Source organism: Rhinolophus sinicus, linkage group LG10 (assembly GCF_036562045.2).
Source record: "Rhinolophus sinicus isolate RSC01 linkage group LG10, ASM3656204v1, whole genome shotgun sequence".
NCBI classification, from domain to species: domain Eukaryota; kingdom Metazoa; phylum Chordata; class Mammalia; order Chiroptera; family Rhinolophidae; genus Rhinolophus; species Rhinolophus sinicus.
The window spans coordinates 72971664-72990162 of record NC_133759.1 but is presented as its reverse complement, the minus strand read 5'-3'; the positions used below and the strand labels follow the sequence as shown (position 1 = coordinate 72990162).

The window sequence follows — 18499 nt, the reverse complement described above, 5'->3', positions numbered from 1 at the left end:
GAGAGTGTCTTTTTCCTTGCACAGTCACTGGAAATGAATTTCCCCATGGAAATACTGAGTCCAAAATTTAAGATTCATTTCATCTAGCAGGGATTTGACATTTTATTAGTTTTGAGATACAGTTTCTGGTTTTGCAGGGGATTTTCCAGGCTGCCCCATTTTGGTCTCAGATCAAGTCACAGAGGAATAGACTGACATACAGTAAATTATTAGTGGCAATTGACTGCCGGCCAGTCTGGGTTATGCTGGCCTACAAAGATGGTATTCCTGGTACTGAGTGATTTCTCCCAAAGACAAAAAATACAAACAAAACAAGTTAAGAGCTTTATCCTAATATCAACAGTAGATAGTAGTTTGGTTTTATTTTAGTTTTAAAGACCTTTATTGCTGTGTGTTGAAAACTCTTGGCATTAGAAGCAGAAAAGCACAAGTGGGGTGTGGAAAACTCACCTATCCCCCACCCCCACCCCCCACCCCCGAGTACTGGTGACGAGAGACTCCCACCTTCTCATTGCCCTGCAACCCCCGCGAATGCTTTGCTCCTGCCTGTCCTTGGCCCTGAGGCAGCTCCTATGGCCAGACTGCCCCCAGCAGTGACTGTCACTCTTTTGTCCCATTCCAGCTTTAACCGGATCGACATTCCACCTTATGAGTCTTATGAGAAGCTCTACGAGAAGCTGCTAACAGCAGTGGAAGAGACCTGTGGGTTTGCTGTGGAGTGAAGAGCAACCAAAGGCAACAGATTCTAGCTCACGACCGCCAGACCAAAAGCATATCGCTTTCTGCGCGCCTCCTGCAAAGCGGGCTGAGGCACTGGAATTCTAGATAACCTGAGGGAAAGGGTTGTCTCCCCTCCTTTTCATTGGGGGAGCGAAGGGGGCGGGGGGACTTTGATTGGTGGCTCCCACCCATATTTTCCTCCTTTACGACAGTACTCCCACCCCCTTCCATCACCCATCCAATAAAAAGCAGCCAGGTTTAGATTTGGCTTCGGTCACACAGGATATTCTGCTCCGGTTGTAACACGGTGACAGGCTCACGGCCCTGTGCTCTTTATAGGAGTGTCGACCTGCAGTTACGGAACCGAGCTTGGCTTACTGAGGGTTTGTAACTGGCAGCTATCCCAGCTTTTCTGCCTCAAAACAAATTCCAAATTTCACATCCTAGCAGCCTGCTCTGGGTAGCAGATTAAATTCTACCTGAAAAGTAACTGTATAATATATATGCTTATTGGAATTCTGCCACAGCAGGAAACTTGAGTCCAAAATGTGCTTCCCTTTTTGAAAGGTAAAGGAATTGGGGGGCAGCGTTAGCAGCATTAGCTGGAGGCCCAGGGTAGGTCGTTTCAGGGTATTCTGGTTGAAAATTTTGTTTTACTTAGAGAAAAATGATCTTTCCTTTAAAGAGTCCATTTTGCCGCATTATCTATCCAGTTCGAAATATTTTTCCAATGAAACCACCACATAACGAAGCTTATGAAAGAACAGGCCAAAACCAGCCTCAGCTCACAAACTGTGGCTTCAGCTACCACCTGTATGTAGATGAGTGGCAACTGAGCCACTTGAATACTAACAAACTATTGTGCGGAAATGGCTAAGATCTAAACTAACTCAACAAAATTCTGTTAGTCTAGCTGCTGGGGTGGTGCAAACTAGCTTAAAAGGGAGCGGGAATGCAGAACCGCAATGACCGGAATCCACGCCACGTTAGTTTTGCACAAAGGAGGGCATGGATGTAAACCTGACAGCAGAGGGGTACGCGTCCACCCTGACTCATTCAGCCAATTTCCCCACTGTCAGATGGTGACAGTGACAACTGCCACTCGATTTACTTGCCCAGATGTCTTCGTATGATGAGCAAGGCCAAAGCAAGCCTCGACCCTAAGTTTCTAACACCATTTTCCAGTTTGCACAAAAGTTCACACAGTGTTTTAACTAAGCGGCTTGATTTCGGATAGCTGAACTTCAGGGGACAATGGCAGCAGCAGCAAGCTCTCCTGTCTGGTTTTTTGTTTTTTGTTTTGGGGGCAAGTGCAGGATAATTCCTTAGCAAGACATTTCACTGCTGAAATTTTGCTGTTGAAAAACTTGAGTTAAGCGTTGGAATCCAGCTGTGGGTCTGAGATGGGTTTGGAAGGAGCGTTTGGACGACTGTTTCACTGTTCTTTCTGTTACTAACCCCGGTAGACGCGGTAGGGAGCGTACTCACCCTTCTGCGCTTGCGCGGCCCTTGGCTTCCCCAGCAGTGGGCTGCGGTTTGGCGCGGGCAGCGCTCGGCCCTCTTAGGAGATAGACCCGCCCCCTGCGCTGAGCTTTGCCCAGTGGGGGCCACGGGTCACCAGCCGTGGGTTCCAGGGGCTGCGAGAAAGCCTAGCTTCTGTACTGACTGGGGATCTAGATAGAAGGGGTGTCGATTTTTCCTGCCACAGAAGGAAAACTTAGTCCACTCATGAAGTCCAAGTGAAACGGTGGCTCTTTCCAGAGTTGGGCTTTGCCCCAGTTGGGCTTATCCTGTGTCTCATTTGCCATGATACTTGCCGAGGTCATTCTAGAAGCTGGCTCCCCACTGAGTCCATCCAGTCCTCCCTCGTAGTCTTCCTGTGGACGTGAGGAGATGAAAATACCGACCTCCCACCAGACAGGTCTCAGCTCACGTGGTGGGAGAAGACATCCATCAGAGATCTGAAAGTGGGGAGACCCACCCGATTTTTCCTATGGTGGTGATCGAAATTGTGTAGTGATTAGGAAGGAAACGAGGGTTGAGTGGCTGGAAAGACTTGGAAGCAGGCACGTCGCGTTTGACTCCTTCCTGCTGTTGGGAGCGTGCGTGAGCCTCAGAACCCGCAGCCCAGGCTGCTCTCGCGTCACGTGTCTCCTCAGTGAGATCCAGAGGGTCGTGTCCTGCTCCTGCAGGGGCTGCTCAGGACGCACCGGTTACCCGCCAGTAAGGCCTGGCTCTCTGCTTTCCTCCTTACGCCGCACGTGGCACGCCCATCAGCTGTGCGTGTCACCCAGGCGCCTGAAAGTGCAGAGCTTTCCAGGGCTCCGTTTACTTTTGCCACGCAGGCCTGCCCGTCAGCGGCACTGCACTTCTAGAAGCTTAAACATCCACAGTGGTTTGGGCCTTTGATCCACCCCAGAGAACAGTGTAGCTCCCAATCTGCAGGAACCCGGTCCACACGTGCACTCTCGCTGGTCACCCGTCGGTGATCCCAGACACCCACCCCGCCCGCCCCCTCGCCTCTGCCCAGATGCCTCAGGGGCGCAACTTCCAGGCTTGCCCTCGCCAGCGGTCAGCAGCCAACCCTCAGGGATGTAGCGAACCACCGCTCTGCCAGCGCTTTGGGGAGGAAACGTAGAGGGGCGGCCTGGGGGACAGTGACTTGCTCGTGACGTCTGCAGGGAGATTCCGCCTGTGGGATGGAACTGTGGCCCCTGAGCCTGCTCGGCCTAACGCTCCGCGCTTAGGTCGGGCGGCCCTCAGGTCAGCTGTCAGGACGGGCTTCTGCAGCCAGGGGTATGCCACGCGCACGGCAGCCTTCCCGAAACATAGTATGAATTTTTAAAATTTGTTTATTTTTGTTTCTCAACCACTTTATAATGTATTTTTTAATTTATTTTGTAATGTCTTGTTTTTAAGTATTGCTGCTATCCTTGTTATTCTTCCCACTGTTTTTATTGCTGATTTATTTTGTGAAAGTTGTACACTAATGTTCTGTTTTATGTCAAAATCAAAAGTATTTAAAGAAATACTAGTTCTATTTAATGTGGTTATGGAACCAGCTGGAAATACAAAACAAACAGTGATTGTACAGCAGGCTGGACCAGGGAGGTCAGGTTCATTTTGTTACATATGCAATAAACTCACAACTTTACATTTTTGGCATCTGTTATTTCAGCGTGGAAGTGATATTCCAATTTCCAAGTGATAGTCCTATAAGAAAGGAAGTCAGTGGTCAGAGATACTGCAGGGGCCTTCTAAGGAAAAAGGACAAACAAGCATAGAATTGTGGAAGAAACTCATGAAAACATGGCAGTCAGCCATAAGTGCTCTACCCAGCAGAAACGTGTGTGAGGGAAAACATCGCCTGTCTGTTGACTTCTTCACACACTGGTCATATTTGTTGGATTTTTTTTTCTTTTTTATATATTTTTATGGTAAAACATAATACCTATCAATTTAACTAACATTGGTTAATGTACAATTCAGTGGCATCAAATTCATTTCAATGTTGTGTGACCATCACCATTATCTATACCCAAAACGTTTTTATCTTCCCAAACTGAAACTGCCCGTTAACTAACAAATCCCATTCTCCCCTGACCCAGGCCCTGGGAACCTCTATGAATTTACTTATTCTTCATATAGGTACTTCATACAGAGAGACTCATACAATATTTGTCCTGTGTCTGATTTACTTCCCTTCGCATATTATTTTTTCAAGGTCCATCCATGTTAGAGCATATATCGAAATTTCATTCCTTTTTATGACTGAATAATACTCCATTGTAGGAATATATCACATTTTGTTTTACCGTTCATTTGGCGGACACTTGGTGTGATAGTTAATGTTATGTGAGAACTTGACTGGGGCATGGTACCCAGAAAAGATTACAGACTAACATCTGAATCTTTAATTTCTTTCAGCAATGTTCTGTAGTTTTCAGCATGTAAGTTTACTCCTAAGAATTGTACTCTTTTCAATGCTATTTTAAGTGGAATTGCTTTTTTTAATTTTCTCTTTGGAGTGTTCATTGTTAGTGTATAGAAACAACTGATTTTGGTTTGTTGATTTTGTATCCTTCAACTTGGCTGATTTCATTGATTAGTTGTAACTGTGTGTGTATTTTCTAGGATTTCTACACATAAGATCATGTTATTTACAAACAGATCATTTTATTTCTTCCTTTCCAATTGGAGTGCCTTTCGTTTTTTCCTTGCCTGATTGCTCTGGCTAGGACTTCAGTACTATGTTCAATAGAAGCGGTGAGAGTGGGCTTCCCTGTCTTGTTCCTTAACAGAAAAGTTTTCAGCCTTTCACCACTGAGTCTGATTGTTACCTGTGAGACTTTTCATATATGGCTTTTATTATGTTGAGATAATTTCCTTCTGTTCCTAGTTTATTGAGGTTTCATTATGAAAGGTGTTGAATTTTGTCAAATGATTTTGCTGCATCAATTGAGATGATCATGTGATTTTTCCTGTTATTCTGTTATATGGTATATATTACATTGATTTTTGTGTGTTGAGTGATCCTTGCATTCTAGGAATAAATCCTACTTTGTCATGATGTATAATCCTTTTACTATGCTGTTGGATTCAATTTGCTAATATTTTGTTGGAGATTTGGCATAAATATTCATGAGGAACACTACTGTAGTTTTCTTGTAGTGTCTTTGGCCTCATAGAATGAATTAGGAAGCATTTTCTCTTCTTCAAGTTTTTTGGAAGAGTTTGAGAACAACTGGTATTAAATATTCTTTAAATGATTGGTAGAATTCACTAGTGAAAGTCTGGGCTTTGCTGTGTTGGGAGGTTTTTGATTCCTGATTCAATCTCCTTACTAGTTATAGGTCTATTCAGATTTTCTATTTCTTCATGATTCAGTCTTGGTAAGCTGTATGTTTCTAGAAATTTGTCCATTTCTCTAGGTTATCCATTTTGTTGGCATACAGTTATTCATAGTACAGTTGACCCTTAACAACTGCGCAATCCACTTATTAAAAACCACAAATTTTATTTCACAAATGTATTAGAAATTTTTTTGAGATTTCCTTAGTACTGTGAAGCAATTACATCAACTACAGGCTGCCATAAAGCAATCATGTTGCTGCTGCTTCATTATCAATAGAGGAATTGTAAAACGTGTAAGTAAATATGAATTTCTTTTTCACATTCTTTTCATTTTTGATGTCTAATGTCTATCATACCTCTAACATCTACAGTGTTTTGTATAAGACAACATTGATGCAGTTACTGATAGGCAATTCATCTTATAAACAGATGATGTAAACTTAGCGTATCAATAAATACAGTACAGTACTGTAAATGAATTTCCCTCATGATTTTCTTAACATTTTCTTTAGCTTACTGTTTTGTAAGAATAGTGTATAATACAACATACAAAATGTGTTGACTTTTATGTGCTTTTTGTTTGTTTGTTTTTTGTTTTTTTAAGGAGAACAGGACTTTATTGGGGAGCAGTGTGTACTTCCAGGCCTTTTTTTCCAAGTCAAGTTGTTGTCCTTTCAATCTTAGTTGTGGAGGGTGCCGTTCAGCTTCAAGTTGTTGTCCTTTCAATCTTAGTTGTGGAGGGCGCAGCTCAGCTCTAGGTCCAGTAGCCGTTTTCTAGTTGCAGGGGGCACAGCCCACCATCCTTTGCGAGAGTCGAACCCGCAACCTTGTGGTTGAGAGGACACATTCCAACCAACTGAGCCATCTGGAGCCATCCGGGAACTCAGCTCAAGGTGCCGTGTTCAATTTTTAATTGCAGGGGGGCGCTGCCCACCATCCCTTGGGGGACTCAAGGAATTGAACTGGCAACCTTGTGGTTGAGAGCCCGTGCTCCAACCAACTGAGCCATCCGGGAGGCAGCTCAGCTCAAGGTGCTGTGTTCAATCTTAGTTGCAGGGGGCAGAGCCCACCATCCCTTGCATGACTGGAGGAGTTGAACCGGCAACCTTGTGGTTGAGAGCCCACTGGCCCATGTGGGAATTGAACCGGCAGCCTTCGGAGTTAGGAGCATGGATCTCTAACCACCTGAGCCACCGGGCCGGCCCCTTGACTTTTATGTTATTAAGGTGAAAAGTAAGCTATCATTAGTTAAGTTTGGGGGGGGGTGTCAAATGTTATACACAGATTTCTGACTGCACTGGGCTTAGCACCCCAACCCCTGCATTGTTCAAGGGTCAACTATTACTCTAATAATTCTTATTTTTCTTAGTCATTTAGCTAAAGGTTTGTCACTATGTTGATTTTTCTTGAAGAAACAACTCTTGGCCTCAATGATTTCTTTGTTCTCTATTCTTTTTTTTTTTTTTCTGTGCCATAATATTTATTATTTCCTTCCACTGCTAGCTTTGGGTTTATTTTTTTCTAGTTACTTAAGGTGTAAAGTAGGTTGTAGCTTTGAGACCATTTTTCTTTTTTAATGTAAGCATTTACAACTATAAATTTTCTTTTTTAGCACTTCAGTTTTGATATGCTATAATTTCACTGACATTTATCTCAAGGTATTTTCTAACTTCCCTTGTGATATGTTAATTTCCACATATTTGAATTTTTTTTTCATTACTGATTTCTAATTTCATTCCATTATGGTAAGAAAAAATATTTTGTATGGTTTCAGTCTTTTAAAATTTATTGAGACTTGTTTTATGGCCTAACATCTGGTGTATTCTGGAGAATGTTCTATGTGCACTTGAAGAAGGTGTGTATTACACTAGTGTGGGGTGGGGTGTTCTGTATATGTGTGTTAGATCTAACTGGTCTGTTTTTCAGGTCCCCGTTTTCTTACTGATCTGTCTCATTCTGACCTATAAAGAGTGAGGTATTGAAGTCTACTACTATTGTAGAGCTCTCTGTTTTGCCCCTTCAGTTCTGTGTTTGCTGTGGGTCTCTTTGAATTTACCTTAGTAGGAATTGGAGTTTCTTAAATTTGCATGTCCAGTTCTTTCCTGAAACTGGAAAAATTTTGTCCATTATTTCTTCAAATAAGCTCTCTGCCTCTTTTTCCTTCTGGGACTCCAGTAATGCCTATGTTGGTCGGCTGATGGTACCCATAATCCCTTAGGCTCTCTTCACTTTTTCTTTTTACTCCTCTGAGTCAATGACTTCAAATGACCTTCAAGTTCACTGATTCTTTTGCCTGTTTGAGTATGCAATTGAACCCCTTTATTGAACTGTTCAATTTAGTTATTGTATTTTTCAGCTCCAGAATTTGGTTCTTTTTTTACCTCATATGTACATGTGGGGGGAGAGGGGTGGGAGGAAACTAGGAATTGGGCCACTTCCTCCCCACCGCGCAGCGCTGTGCCAGGAAGGGTTGATGCAAAGGCAAGTAAATTGCCACAAAATTTCCTACCATTTTGAATGTGACTTTTTCTTGACTGGGCATTCACCTGGTTGCTATAGATCTTTAACTGGTTTCCAGAGGTCCTATAAAGTCATTTTAGTCTCTCTACTTGTTCTTGTTTTTAATGTTTCCATGGGGGAACGAGCCTGGAGCTACCTACTCTACCACGGTATATCACTGTCTTTTCATTAGAGAGTTTGATACATTTACATTAGTAGTTACTGATAAGGGGGTATTTACTTCTTCCATTTTATTACCGTGTTTCCCCGAAAATAAGACCCAGCCAGTCAGTTCTAATGCATCTTTTGGAGCAAAAATTAATACAAGACTGGGTCATATATTAATTTTTGCTCAAAAAAACACATTAGAGCTGATTGCCCAGCTAGGTCTTATTTTCAGGGAAACACGGTATTCGTTTTCTATATGCCTTATAGTTTTTGTCCTTCATTTCCTCCATTACTGCTGCCTTTTGTGCTTATTTGATTTGTTATAGTGACACGTTTTTACTTTGTCATTTCCTTTTGTGTATATTCTATAGATTTTTTTCTTTGTGGTTACCATGGGGATTGTTCTTACATTCTAAAGTTATAACAATCTGATTTGAATATGTGCTAACTTAACTTGAATAATATACACAAACTCTGCTCCTATACAGCTCCAACTCCCCCTTCTGTTATTGATGTCACAAATTACATTTTTGTACATTTTGTGCCAATATATATTAGTAGTTTTTTATGCATTTGCCTTTTAAAGCATATATAAAATAAAAAGTGGACTTACAAACCAAAATTACAATAATAGCTTTTATAATTGCCCGTGTATTTACCTTTACTGGAGATCTTGCTTTCTCCTTACAGCTTCGAGTTACTGTCTAGCATCCTTTCGTACTGAAGGACTCCCGTTAGCATTTCCTGCAAGGCATGTCTGTTGGTAATGAACTCCCTCAGCTTTTACCAGGAAATGTCTTAATTTCTCCTTCATTTTCAAAAAACAGTTTTGCAGGATACAGAACTCTGACTTTTTTTTTTTCTTTCATCAATTTGAATAAATCTACTATTTATCTGGCCTCCAAGGTTTCTGATGGAAAAATCTGCTGGTAATCTTATTGAGGATTCCATGTATGTGACGGTCTTTCTTGCTGTTCTCCACGAATCTGTTTTTGTCTTTTGATAGTTTGATTATAATGTGTTCTTGAGTTTATTCTATCTGGAGTTTGTTGAGTTTCTTGGATTTGAGGATTCATGTCTTGCATAAAATTTGAGAAGTTTTGTCATTTCTTAAATTATTCATTTTTGCCTCTCTCTCTCTCTTCTCTCTCCCCCCCCCCCACACACACGTCCCTTCTGGGATTCCCACAATGCATATGTTTGCTTGATGGTGTCCCTTGAATCCCTTTGGTTTTGTTCACTTTTCTTCATTCTTTTTTCTCAATAATTTCAATTGTCTTTAAGTTCATTGTTTGTTTCTTTTGCCTACTTAAATATGCTTTTGAACGCCTAAAGAATTTTTCATTTCAGTTATTGGACTTTTCAGTGCCAGAATTTTTTTGGGGGGAGGGCGTTCCTTTATATAATATCTCTCTCTTTATCAATATCTTATTTTGTTCGTATATTGTTTTCCTGTCTTTTTCCATGTCTTCCTTTAGTCCTTAGAGCAGCTTTTAGTCCTTGTCTAGCAAGTCTGCTTTCTGTGACGATTTCTTTAACTTTTTGTTGAAAACTAGACATTTGAATCTTATAATGTAACTCTGCAAATCAGATTCTCCTCTTTTCCCGGGGTTTTTATTTTTTCAAGTTAAAAGTGGGATCAGCCGAAGGTGAAAATTTAAGGTCGTGTCAGGTCTTCCCTGAGCCTATGTCTTTCCATAGGCATGAGTATAGCTTTCTAAATTCCCTTGTATAGGTGGCTGCTTTTTAAAAAAAATTCTCTCACATTTTTTCTGGCGCAACTTAATTTGGTCCTGTGGTCTGCGTTTTACAGGCTGCAATCCAGGTGTCAGCCAGACTGTGTTCCTCTCAAGGCTCAACCAGGGAAGAATCCTCTCAGCGTCCTCAGGTTGCCTTCAGAATTCATTTTGTTGTTGCTTTGTGACTGAGGGTCCCAGCTTCTTACTAGTTTTTGGCTGGAGGCCATCCTCAGTTGACAGAGGTTGTCCACGCAGCTGCTTTTGAATATCCTAATCGTTAAATGTTTGTCTCCCAAAGGGGAAAAAATAAAACTGCAGCTGTTCCTTTAAATCCCCTGGAAGCTCCTGGATGCAACAATGGCCTCCTGCTTCTGTTCCTTGGTCAAAAGCAGCAATCAGAACACAGAAGCTGACAGTTGGAGGACAAGGTCCTTATTGCGACTCTGGCTTCAGCACGCTTCACGAGGAGCGCAGGCACGGCCGCCCGCCACGGGGTTGGGGGGCTGGGCAGCTACTGCACTAAAAGCTGAAAGTGACCAAAATCAACCACAATTTACTAGCCAAGCTTTCGAATAGACTCTGGAATTCCAAAATCATTACACCAGATTCCGTAACTCCCGTTTTCGTCAAAGTGGAAATAGAGTCCTGCTGCTTTCTGCTCCGCTAACTTCCTTGACGTTGTCTGGTCATATTCGTCTATTTCCCACCCCGTCACTGTCACTAGAAAACGCACACACACGTGTCCTGCGCTCTGCTGCCTGTGAGGACACGCTGAGCTTCTCCTGGGGCTCGCCAGCTTTTTCTGCTGTCGAAGTCAAAATACTGTCAGGTTTCTCAACAAGTCAGTACACCTACCTGTCTGTTCCCGCACGTTCCCTGCCTATTATCTTGATGACTTTTTAAAAGCCTGCTCTTTGGGAAGTTTTAGTTTGTTCCTTCATCCTCCCCTCCACCAACAGAAACACTGGCCTTCCCTCAGGGAACCGTATTAACTTGTCTTCTGCGTTTTGCCTGGTGATCAGATGCAGACACACACATGCAGATTTTTTTCCTTTTCAATGCCCTCAAGAGGCAAAGTGTCATTATCCTGGCTTTGTAATGTGACCTTGGATACATTACCTAACCCATGCCTCACTTTACTCATCTGTAAAGTGGGGATAACAGCCCCTTCCTCCAAGGGCACTGTACCACTTACATGTGTCCTTGTGTAAAGTGCTCAGAGCCGTGTAGACACGGAAGTGTTCTGACATCATGTACACGTGGGACAGCGGCAAGGACTTACCTTTCTGCATCTGTGTCGCAAGCCCAGAATGGCAGGGGTGCTGGATGCGCACTTTTCAGAACCATAGTCCCCAGCGTCTCTTGGGGCTCTGGGTAGAGATGCCCCGGTTGTGACCTTCCCGGAGTCTGGACAAGATCCGGAGGCTTTAGGAGAGTCCTGAGTTTGAATCCCGCTCCAGTCCACAGCTGTGTGACCTTCACTCTTGAGCCTCCACTTCCTTATCTGTAAAATCAGATTAAAATAAAAAGATCAACTGATACAACAACACGAATGGTTATCAAAAAAGTTGGCAAAAAACTCAGACAAAATGACATCATGTCAAAACAGGCCTTCCCTCTGGGGAGGGGGATATGTGGGACGCATCGAAGGGCACCTTCTGGACCCCTGGAAATACACGGCGTCTTGGTCTGAGAGGGAGTCAAGTGAGTACAGATGTAAAACATCAGCAAGTTGTTCACTGAGTGAAATCAATGCCATAGCCTGAGAGGAGAGACACCCGGGGATGTCTGCCTTCTCCCTCCTGCTCCCACACAAGGGCTGGGAACCCTGTTCCATCAGTCCAGCGCCTGTCGCTGCCTCACACCCTGACAGAAGGGCAGTGCTGCGGGACTTGGGGAAGCCTTTGCACCCTCATATCAGCCAGTAGCCTTAACCCCAGTTCTTTGATATAAATAGATCTCCAGTGTTCCATCCGGGGCCTCCAAGCTCCCGAGCTGCCCCTCACCCTGTCAGCTGCCACCCTGAGCCCTTCCCAGCGCTGAGCCATCTGCAGTCGGCATGCCCAAAGCTGCGCTCTCTGGCACCAGCTGTCTGTTGAGCTAGGGGCCACCTGGACAGAGGGGAGGGCCAAACAGCCACACTTCTCCCCTAACTGGGCTCTCCTCCCACTTTTGCCCCCTCTGTTCCACTTACCACACAGCAGCCGCGGGGGACGGGTAAAGATGTGAGGCCACCGGCTCGGTCCCACAGGAAGGGTCGGCGACATTGTGGAGAGACCATGGACAGTGGGATCGTGGACCTGGAGGTGACAGCTCCATTAAGAAATGAAAATCCCTCCGAAGGCAAGTTGGAAGGATTTTTGAAGAAACTGACTGATGTGGCTGAGTTAAAATAAGTGTAGTGTTTCCCCGAAAATCAGCCCCAGGTAAGATCGTCAGCCAGACGGACGCATTTAGTACGTTACTATGATGATGTTCCAGAAGAAGACGACATGACTGTATTTGAACAAATGTAGATTGTTGTACATGAAAAAATAAGACATCCCCTGAAAATACGCCCTAATGCATCTTTTGGAGCAAAAATTACTATAAGACCCGGTCTTATTTTGGGGGAAACAGTATTTTAAAACTCTTGACGAAAGAGGAAACCAAATATATGGTAAAGTAGCAAGGTAAGATCAACTCATCAATGCTCTTAAAGATCGTACTGAAAAATCCGCAAACAGAGTACTTCACCCTAGTGAGAAAACACAGTGGTAAACACATATATCAAATCATATTGTACACCTTGGACTAATAATACACTCTGATGTCAGTTATATTCAATAAAATGAGAAAAAATTAAAATCCACAAACTTCTATAAAAACGTTTGAAATCATTTTTAATGTATCAATGGTAGTTCATATATGAAAGTTATAGGATCTTGGAGGTTTGAAAAATACTGAAAACAGGCTTGACACTTACCTGCAGGCGTTGGTGTTGTCAAGCCTTCCTGCAGCGTGAGGGGTCAGAACTGCTCTGCTCTCAGGGGAAACCAGCCTCGTCAACTCCTGGTCACAACTCACAGCACTTGTGCTTGGACCGGAACCTGGGTGTTGAAATGTCCCATCTCCTTTATGACTCTAAAATTAAAACAACAGTGGTAGAAAGTGAAATGGAAAGTTCTGGCAGAAACTGCCCTGAGATAAAAACATGAATTTCTATTGGATATTTAATCAAGAGCAAATTCCCTGTGAAAAGAGAGAAGAACCTTCCCGAAGTAAAAGACCAGCCATGCATGCGAAGAGCTGGGACTCGCACCAGAGACCCAAATCCTGGAAACAGAAATCCGCAATGGCCATTATCAAGGCCAGCTCATTTCCACAAGAAAAACACGATTTACAACAAGAGAATGCACACTCCAGATGAAACTTATCAGAAGGAATCAAAGTTGAACATATGTCCCTGATAGTTCGAGTGGAGCATCTGGCAGAGGCCTGAGAGGCCCACAGAGAATCCTCTGGAAGCCGGACTTGCTCAGGAAGAAGGAGCGTCGAGCTGTGAGGTGCAGGCACCCAGGCTGCACCCAGGTGCTCCCCCAGGCTGTCCGTGCTCCTGATGGCCAGGCAGAGCCCAGACGCTTGGACACGCACCTGCCTGGAGCTGCTGGCTGAGTTCTCCCCTCAGACACAGGTGTTACCACGGGCTCCCAGGGACCAGCCTAAGACACCTGTCCTTCGCTATATTCAGGACAACGAGGATGAGGCCCCCCAAGAATTCTCCCCAACAGTCTTCGTTGTCCCAACATACACTCCACCAACAACAGAAATGTCTACGCTGCGAGCTGGATTCCCCGTTCTGTCCACACAGCCTGAGGTACAGCCTCCAATGCGCCCATCGGAAGACCCGGAACCTCAGCCAGACTCTGTGCTCAGTAATTTCTGTACTGAAGTAATTTTGAGTTTTTTTCTCTTTTAGCTTCATTGCTTTTAGTTCAGAGATTATACAGCGGTTCAACTCAGAATCTTGATATAATGATTAATAACTGAAGACTATTTAAACATGAATCATATAAGTTAGTTGCTTCCACTCCATTCTATTTGTAGGTACTGTTACTACAGAATTGTTGTTATTAATAAGTCCTCTGCAGGAATCCATAAGTACAGCAATAATTATTTTGTCTTCTAAAATAATTTTGACCATTTTCTCTTTAAGTTTAATTGCTGTTGTTTAGGTGATTGCACAATAGTTCAAATGAAAGCTTCATAAAACTATCATTTTTAGGATATGATTTATAAACATACAATATGAAATGTGATCTTATTGCAAATTTATTTCCATCTTATTTGGCTTCTGGCTAGTATAAAAATAGTACTTTTGTTTTGCTACTTAACAAGTTTTTTCTATTGGCCCAGAAAAAGAACAAATTCTCTCTCCTCTAAAATAATGTTGAGTTCTCATAAATGGAAACTCAACAATGATTAGAGTCCTCTGAGACATAAAGTTGTACTTTATTTAAAAGTGAGTCTCCTGCAGTAACTGTTCCCTTTTTTTCTGTCTAGAGGATGTGAGGCTGGGAGGACAGGTTTTGGCTGGTGCCATGTCACTCACTACATGGTCTGTACTGAGAAGACCCCAGCGCCTCAGAGCTTATTTCTGTGAACCACAGGCTGGATTTAGTCTAATTTTAAAATTAATGTTTACACAATCATTTACAATCTTAAAAACTAATACTTTTGTAAATTACAGCTCAATTTAAAAAAATGAAAAATGTCAATCAATTGCCTCGTGTGACATCAGCAGTATGGAAGACGAGGCAGCCCCAGACCCTCAACCCGCAGGAATCATTAGACAAACAACTAAATACTGGCTAAAATAACTATGGGAGCTCCGGGAATCAGGCAAAGAACTAAAACCAAGCAAAAGCCCCATTCATAGCAGTAGTAAAACTGAAGACGTTTTTACCTGCCTTCGGCCGCCCCCTCTCTGGTGTGGCAGCACGGTCTGGGGACACTGGCAGCTTGGTCCCCACCCCCTTTCACAAACCAGAAAGCAAAGCAGACCGAACATATTCTTATATATAGAAAAACCTAAGAAACACATACCAAAAAACGCTGTTAGAGCTAAAAAAGTGAATATATACCAGCTTCCCAAGGAGCCTTTTTAGGCGTTTTTATCTCCTCACCCCCCCACCCTCCATGATAAGGGAACAATATAACTTGTCTTGCTAAGAACCCACGGTCTGGTGTGAACAGTAATGACAATGTGTCATGGAGTTAATAACATAAAAGCAAAACATGTAACATTAATAGCACAGCGGGAAGGGAGAGATGGACGTTTACTGTTATCAGATTATTCCATTATAGGTGAAGAACAATATCATTTGGAGGTAGATTGGTAAGTTCCAGAGGAATATAGCAACGAGGTAATTCCTTTAAAATGATGCATGTTATCCAGAAATATATGAAAAGGATAATGCACCATTAACTCGGTTTTATCACGCTACGTTCATGAGGCACAGGAGCAAAAACAGGTCTGAATTATACTTGGTAGTATTTTAAGATTTTCATCTATATGTGTATGTATGCTATAGGTCCACACTTAGTTGACTCTTCATTAAATTTTGGAATTAAATATAAGCTATAGATTTTTTAAAAATCATACATTATAAAGAAATCCATATAAGCATGAGATGTTTCAACTACTATTTCCCAAACTTTTCTCTTGTATACCAGTTATATTTTCCCTTTGTCAAGTACGACATTAAAAATTAATCACCTGTAGCAGCAGTATTTAAGGACACCATCAACAGAATGAAAGGGCAACCCACAGAATGGGAGAAAATAACTGCCAATCATATCTGATAAGGGGTTAATATCTAGAATATATAAAGATCTCCAACAACCTGACTAATAAATGGGCAACAGGTGTGAACAGGTATGTCTCCAAAAAAGGTACACAAATGGTCAATAGGCGCATGAAGAGATGCTCATCGCTGATCTTTAGGGAAATGCAAATCAAACCACAAGACAGGTACCACTTTACACCATTGGGATGATTCTCATCAAAACACAAGTGTTTTTATCAGAAAACAAATGTCGATGAGGATGTAGAGAAAGAGCAACTCTTGTGCTTGTTGGTGCACGTGTAAGACGGTGCAGCCGTGATGGAAAACTGTGGCAGGTCTTCAAAAACTGGAGAACAGAATTGTAAGATCCAGCAATTCCACCTGTGCATATTCCCAAAAGAATTCAAAGTTGGGAGTCAAACAGAGCACTGCCCACCCGTGTTTAGAGCAGCACTGTTCACTAGCCAAGAGATGGAAGCAACCCAAGTGTCTATCGATGGAAGATGGACAAACAAAACGTGGTGTATATATGCAATGGAATATTATTCAGCCTTAAAGGAAGAAAACTGTCATGCTACAAAATGAATGTACTTTGAGGATATTACACTGAGTAAAATAAGTCAGTCACAAAAGGACATGTGTTGTATGATTCCACTTAGACGAGATGCCTGGAATAGACAAATTCAGAGTCAGAAAGTAGGAGAGTATTTTCCTGAGGCTGGGGGAACAGAGAACAAGGAGTTAGTGTTTAATGGGGCAGAGTTTCAGTTTGGGAAGGTGAAAACAATTTTGGAGATGACCGTGGTGATGGTTACACAATGTGATTGTACTTAATGCCACTGAACTGCACACTTAAAAATGGCTAAGAGGGTAAATTTTGTTATGTGTATTTTGCCACAATAAAATAACGTCTAATAACAGTCCTTACCTTGAAATAGTGTTTGGAGACTCTGGACATATACCGTGTGTGCCCCCCGGTAAATGAGCCCTTTCTCTGACCTTCCTCGTCTCCCGAGGGCCCAACTTCCAGCGACGCCATGTTCAGGTGAGAGCCGAGGCTCACGGTCTCGGAGGCTCTGGCTCTCTGGCTCGGGGTCTCCCGAGTCCAGGTCCTTGATCTTGCCACTTTCAGATGGAGCTCAGAAGATGCTGGATCTCCCCTGGAACTCCTGCCCTGGCTGTTCAAAGGTTGGTTTTTCTAGAAACCGGGGCGTGGTGTGGGCGAGCCTGAGATGATGGACAGACTCCAGACTCCCTGGACCCAAACGCCATTCGTACGTCAATCACCATGTTCCACGTGATTCTCCAAGAGCACGAAGGCAACTTAATGTGTCAAATGACCTGACCCCAGGCTTGGAGGCCTTGTTACACAGTGAGGCCGGTCAGGGGGCATCTCCTCTCCTGGGGGCCTGATGGCTGCATGACAGCACCTATCACCGTGTTTCCCCGAAAAGAAGACCTAACCGGAAAATAAGCCCTAGCATGATTTTTCAGGATGACATCCCCTGAACATATGCCCTAATGCGTTTTTTGGAGCAAAAATTAATACAAGACCCGGTCTTATTTTCGGGGAAATGCAGCAGCTGCCTGTCAGCCATCACCTGTCATTTCAGTACGGCTCCTCTCACAGACACTCTCACAAAGACAGTCCTCCAAGTAATTGTACAATAACGCAATTAGCTCCAAAGAAAGAAGAGGAACGTATAGTCGGATGGACAACCCCTGGCCCCTCAACCTCCAACCCTGTCCCAGGGTGCAGGGCGAGGGGGAGGAGGGTTGGAGTCAAGCTGGACAAGGTTGATTCCGTTTCTCCACAGTTGGCTCTGGGACTGTGGATGAGACCTTCCCCTCTGGGAGCTGAAAATCCCTTCTCTGTAAAGTGGGGGCTGCCGCCTGGGGGCTGATGGACCATCTGCACATGAGGACTGGACACCAGTATAACCTCCGCTGTGGCCGTGGGTCCCACCCACTGCAGGCGAGCGGGCCTCCCAGTCACAACCCAGCACCACCAAGGCCTAAAGCTTCGCCTCTTCTAACACATTGGGTTATGGCCCTCGAACTGGGCCTCGTGGAGAGGTTTCAGTGACCCCAGCTACAGACTTCACCCCACGCTGCCTGGGACAGCGGGGGACAGCGTGGAGCACGGGGAAGACCTGGGTGAGTGGGGCCTGAGAAGGGCTCCAGGCCCTGGCACTGACCAGTCCAAGCTGTGGAAAGGCCGTCCTCCCAGCGACGAGGCACTTAAACGGGTGAGTCACTTTAGAACAAGCAGCAGCCCCATCCTGTCCTGCTTCAGTTTCTCACGCTGGGACATCACAGCCTGCGTGAGGAACTGACCCTCCCGTCCTCTAGGGCAGCGTCCTGCTTGGTTACTCCCACCGGCGGTGCTGACAAACGGGGACGAGCTGGTGCAGCTGAGCGCTCAGATGCTCCAAGCACCAGGAAACAGCCCTGCTGGGGGCGCGGATCCAAACTGAGGCCTCCAGGCCCCAGGAGGCCCTGCCTGGCGCTGTCCCCTCGGCGCACAGGTCACACGGCAGCCGCCTTGAAATGTGTAAACAAAACGGAAAGGGACCAGGTTCCTGGGCGCCTTTGCCACCATCGCGATCAGGACCAGCATTCCTTGTCACCATCCCAGCACATGCGGAGCGTCTGGTGCAGACCCGCGTTCCAGGCCGAGACCCTGCCAGG

General features: G+C 44.1%; 2 protein-coding genes across 5 annotated transcripts in view; one reads left to right on the top strand and one right to left on the bottom strand.

Moving 5' to 3' along the window:
• SMURF1 (SMAD specific E3 ubiquitin protein ligase 1) overlaps positions 1 to 3874 on the top strand; it is a 104365-nt gene extending 100491 nt beyond the window's left edge. For 2 of the 4 annotated variants that reach the window (XM_074313461.1, XM_074313459.1), the window contains one exon: positions 623 to 3874. In XM_074313461.1, the coding sequence (XP_074169562.1) occupies positions 623 to 722 (100 nt within the window). In that variant the 3' untranslated portion in view covers positions 723 to 3874. The remainder of the gene's footprint in view (positions 1 to 622) is intronic. The other 2 variants (XM_074313462.1, XM_074313460.1) reach the window with 2 other exon arrangements.
• Positions 3875 to 10381: 6507 nt separating this feature from the next.
• On the bottom strand, positions 10382 to 16847 carry LOC141567354 (uncharacterized). The gene is made up of 5 exons (XM_074314103.1): positions 16737 to 16847; positions 12946 to 13103; positions 12175 to 12280; positions 11263 to 11484; positions 10382 to 10506 (listed from the first exon to the last, which is right to left on the bottom strand). The coding sequence occupies exons 1-5, from the start codon at positions 16845 to 16847 to the stop codon at positions 10492 to 10494; spliced, it is 612 nt and encodes a 203-aa protein (XP_074170204.1). The 3' UTR covers positions 10382 to 10491.
• Between the last annotated feature and the right edge of the window lie 1652 nt (positions 16848 to 18499).

What these genes read in the sequence shown, in the direction of transcription:
- LOC141567354 (XM_074314103.1), bottom strand. Translation starts at nt 16,847, where the DNA reads ATGGCGTCGCTGGAAGTTGGGCCCTCGGGAGACGAGGAAGGTCAGAGA. An exon ending in TCTCCAAACACTATTTCAAG is followed by an intron (nt 13,104 to 16,736) that starts GTAAGGACTGTT and finishes TTTTAATTTTAG; the next exon opens with AGTCATAAAGGAGATGGGAC. An exon ending in GACAACACCAACGCCTGCAG is followed by an intron (nt 12,281 to 12,945) that starts GTAAGTGTCAAG and finishes TGTCACCTCCAG; the next exon opens with GTCCACGATCCCACTGTCCA.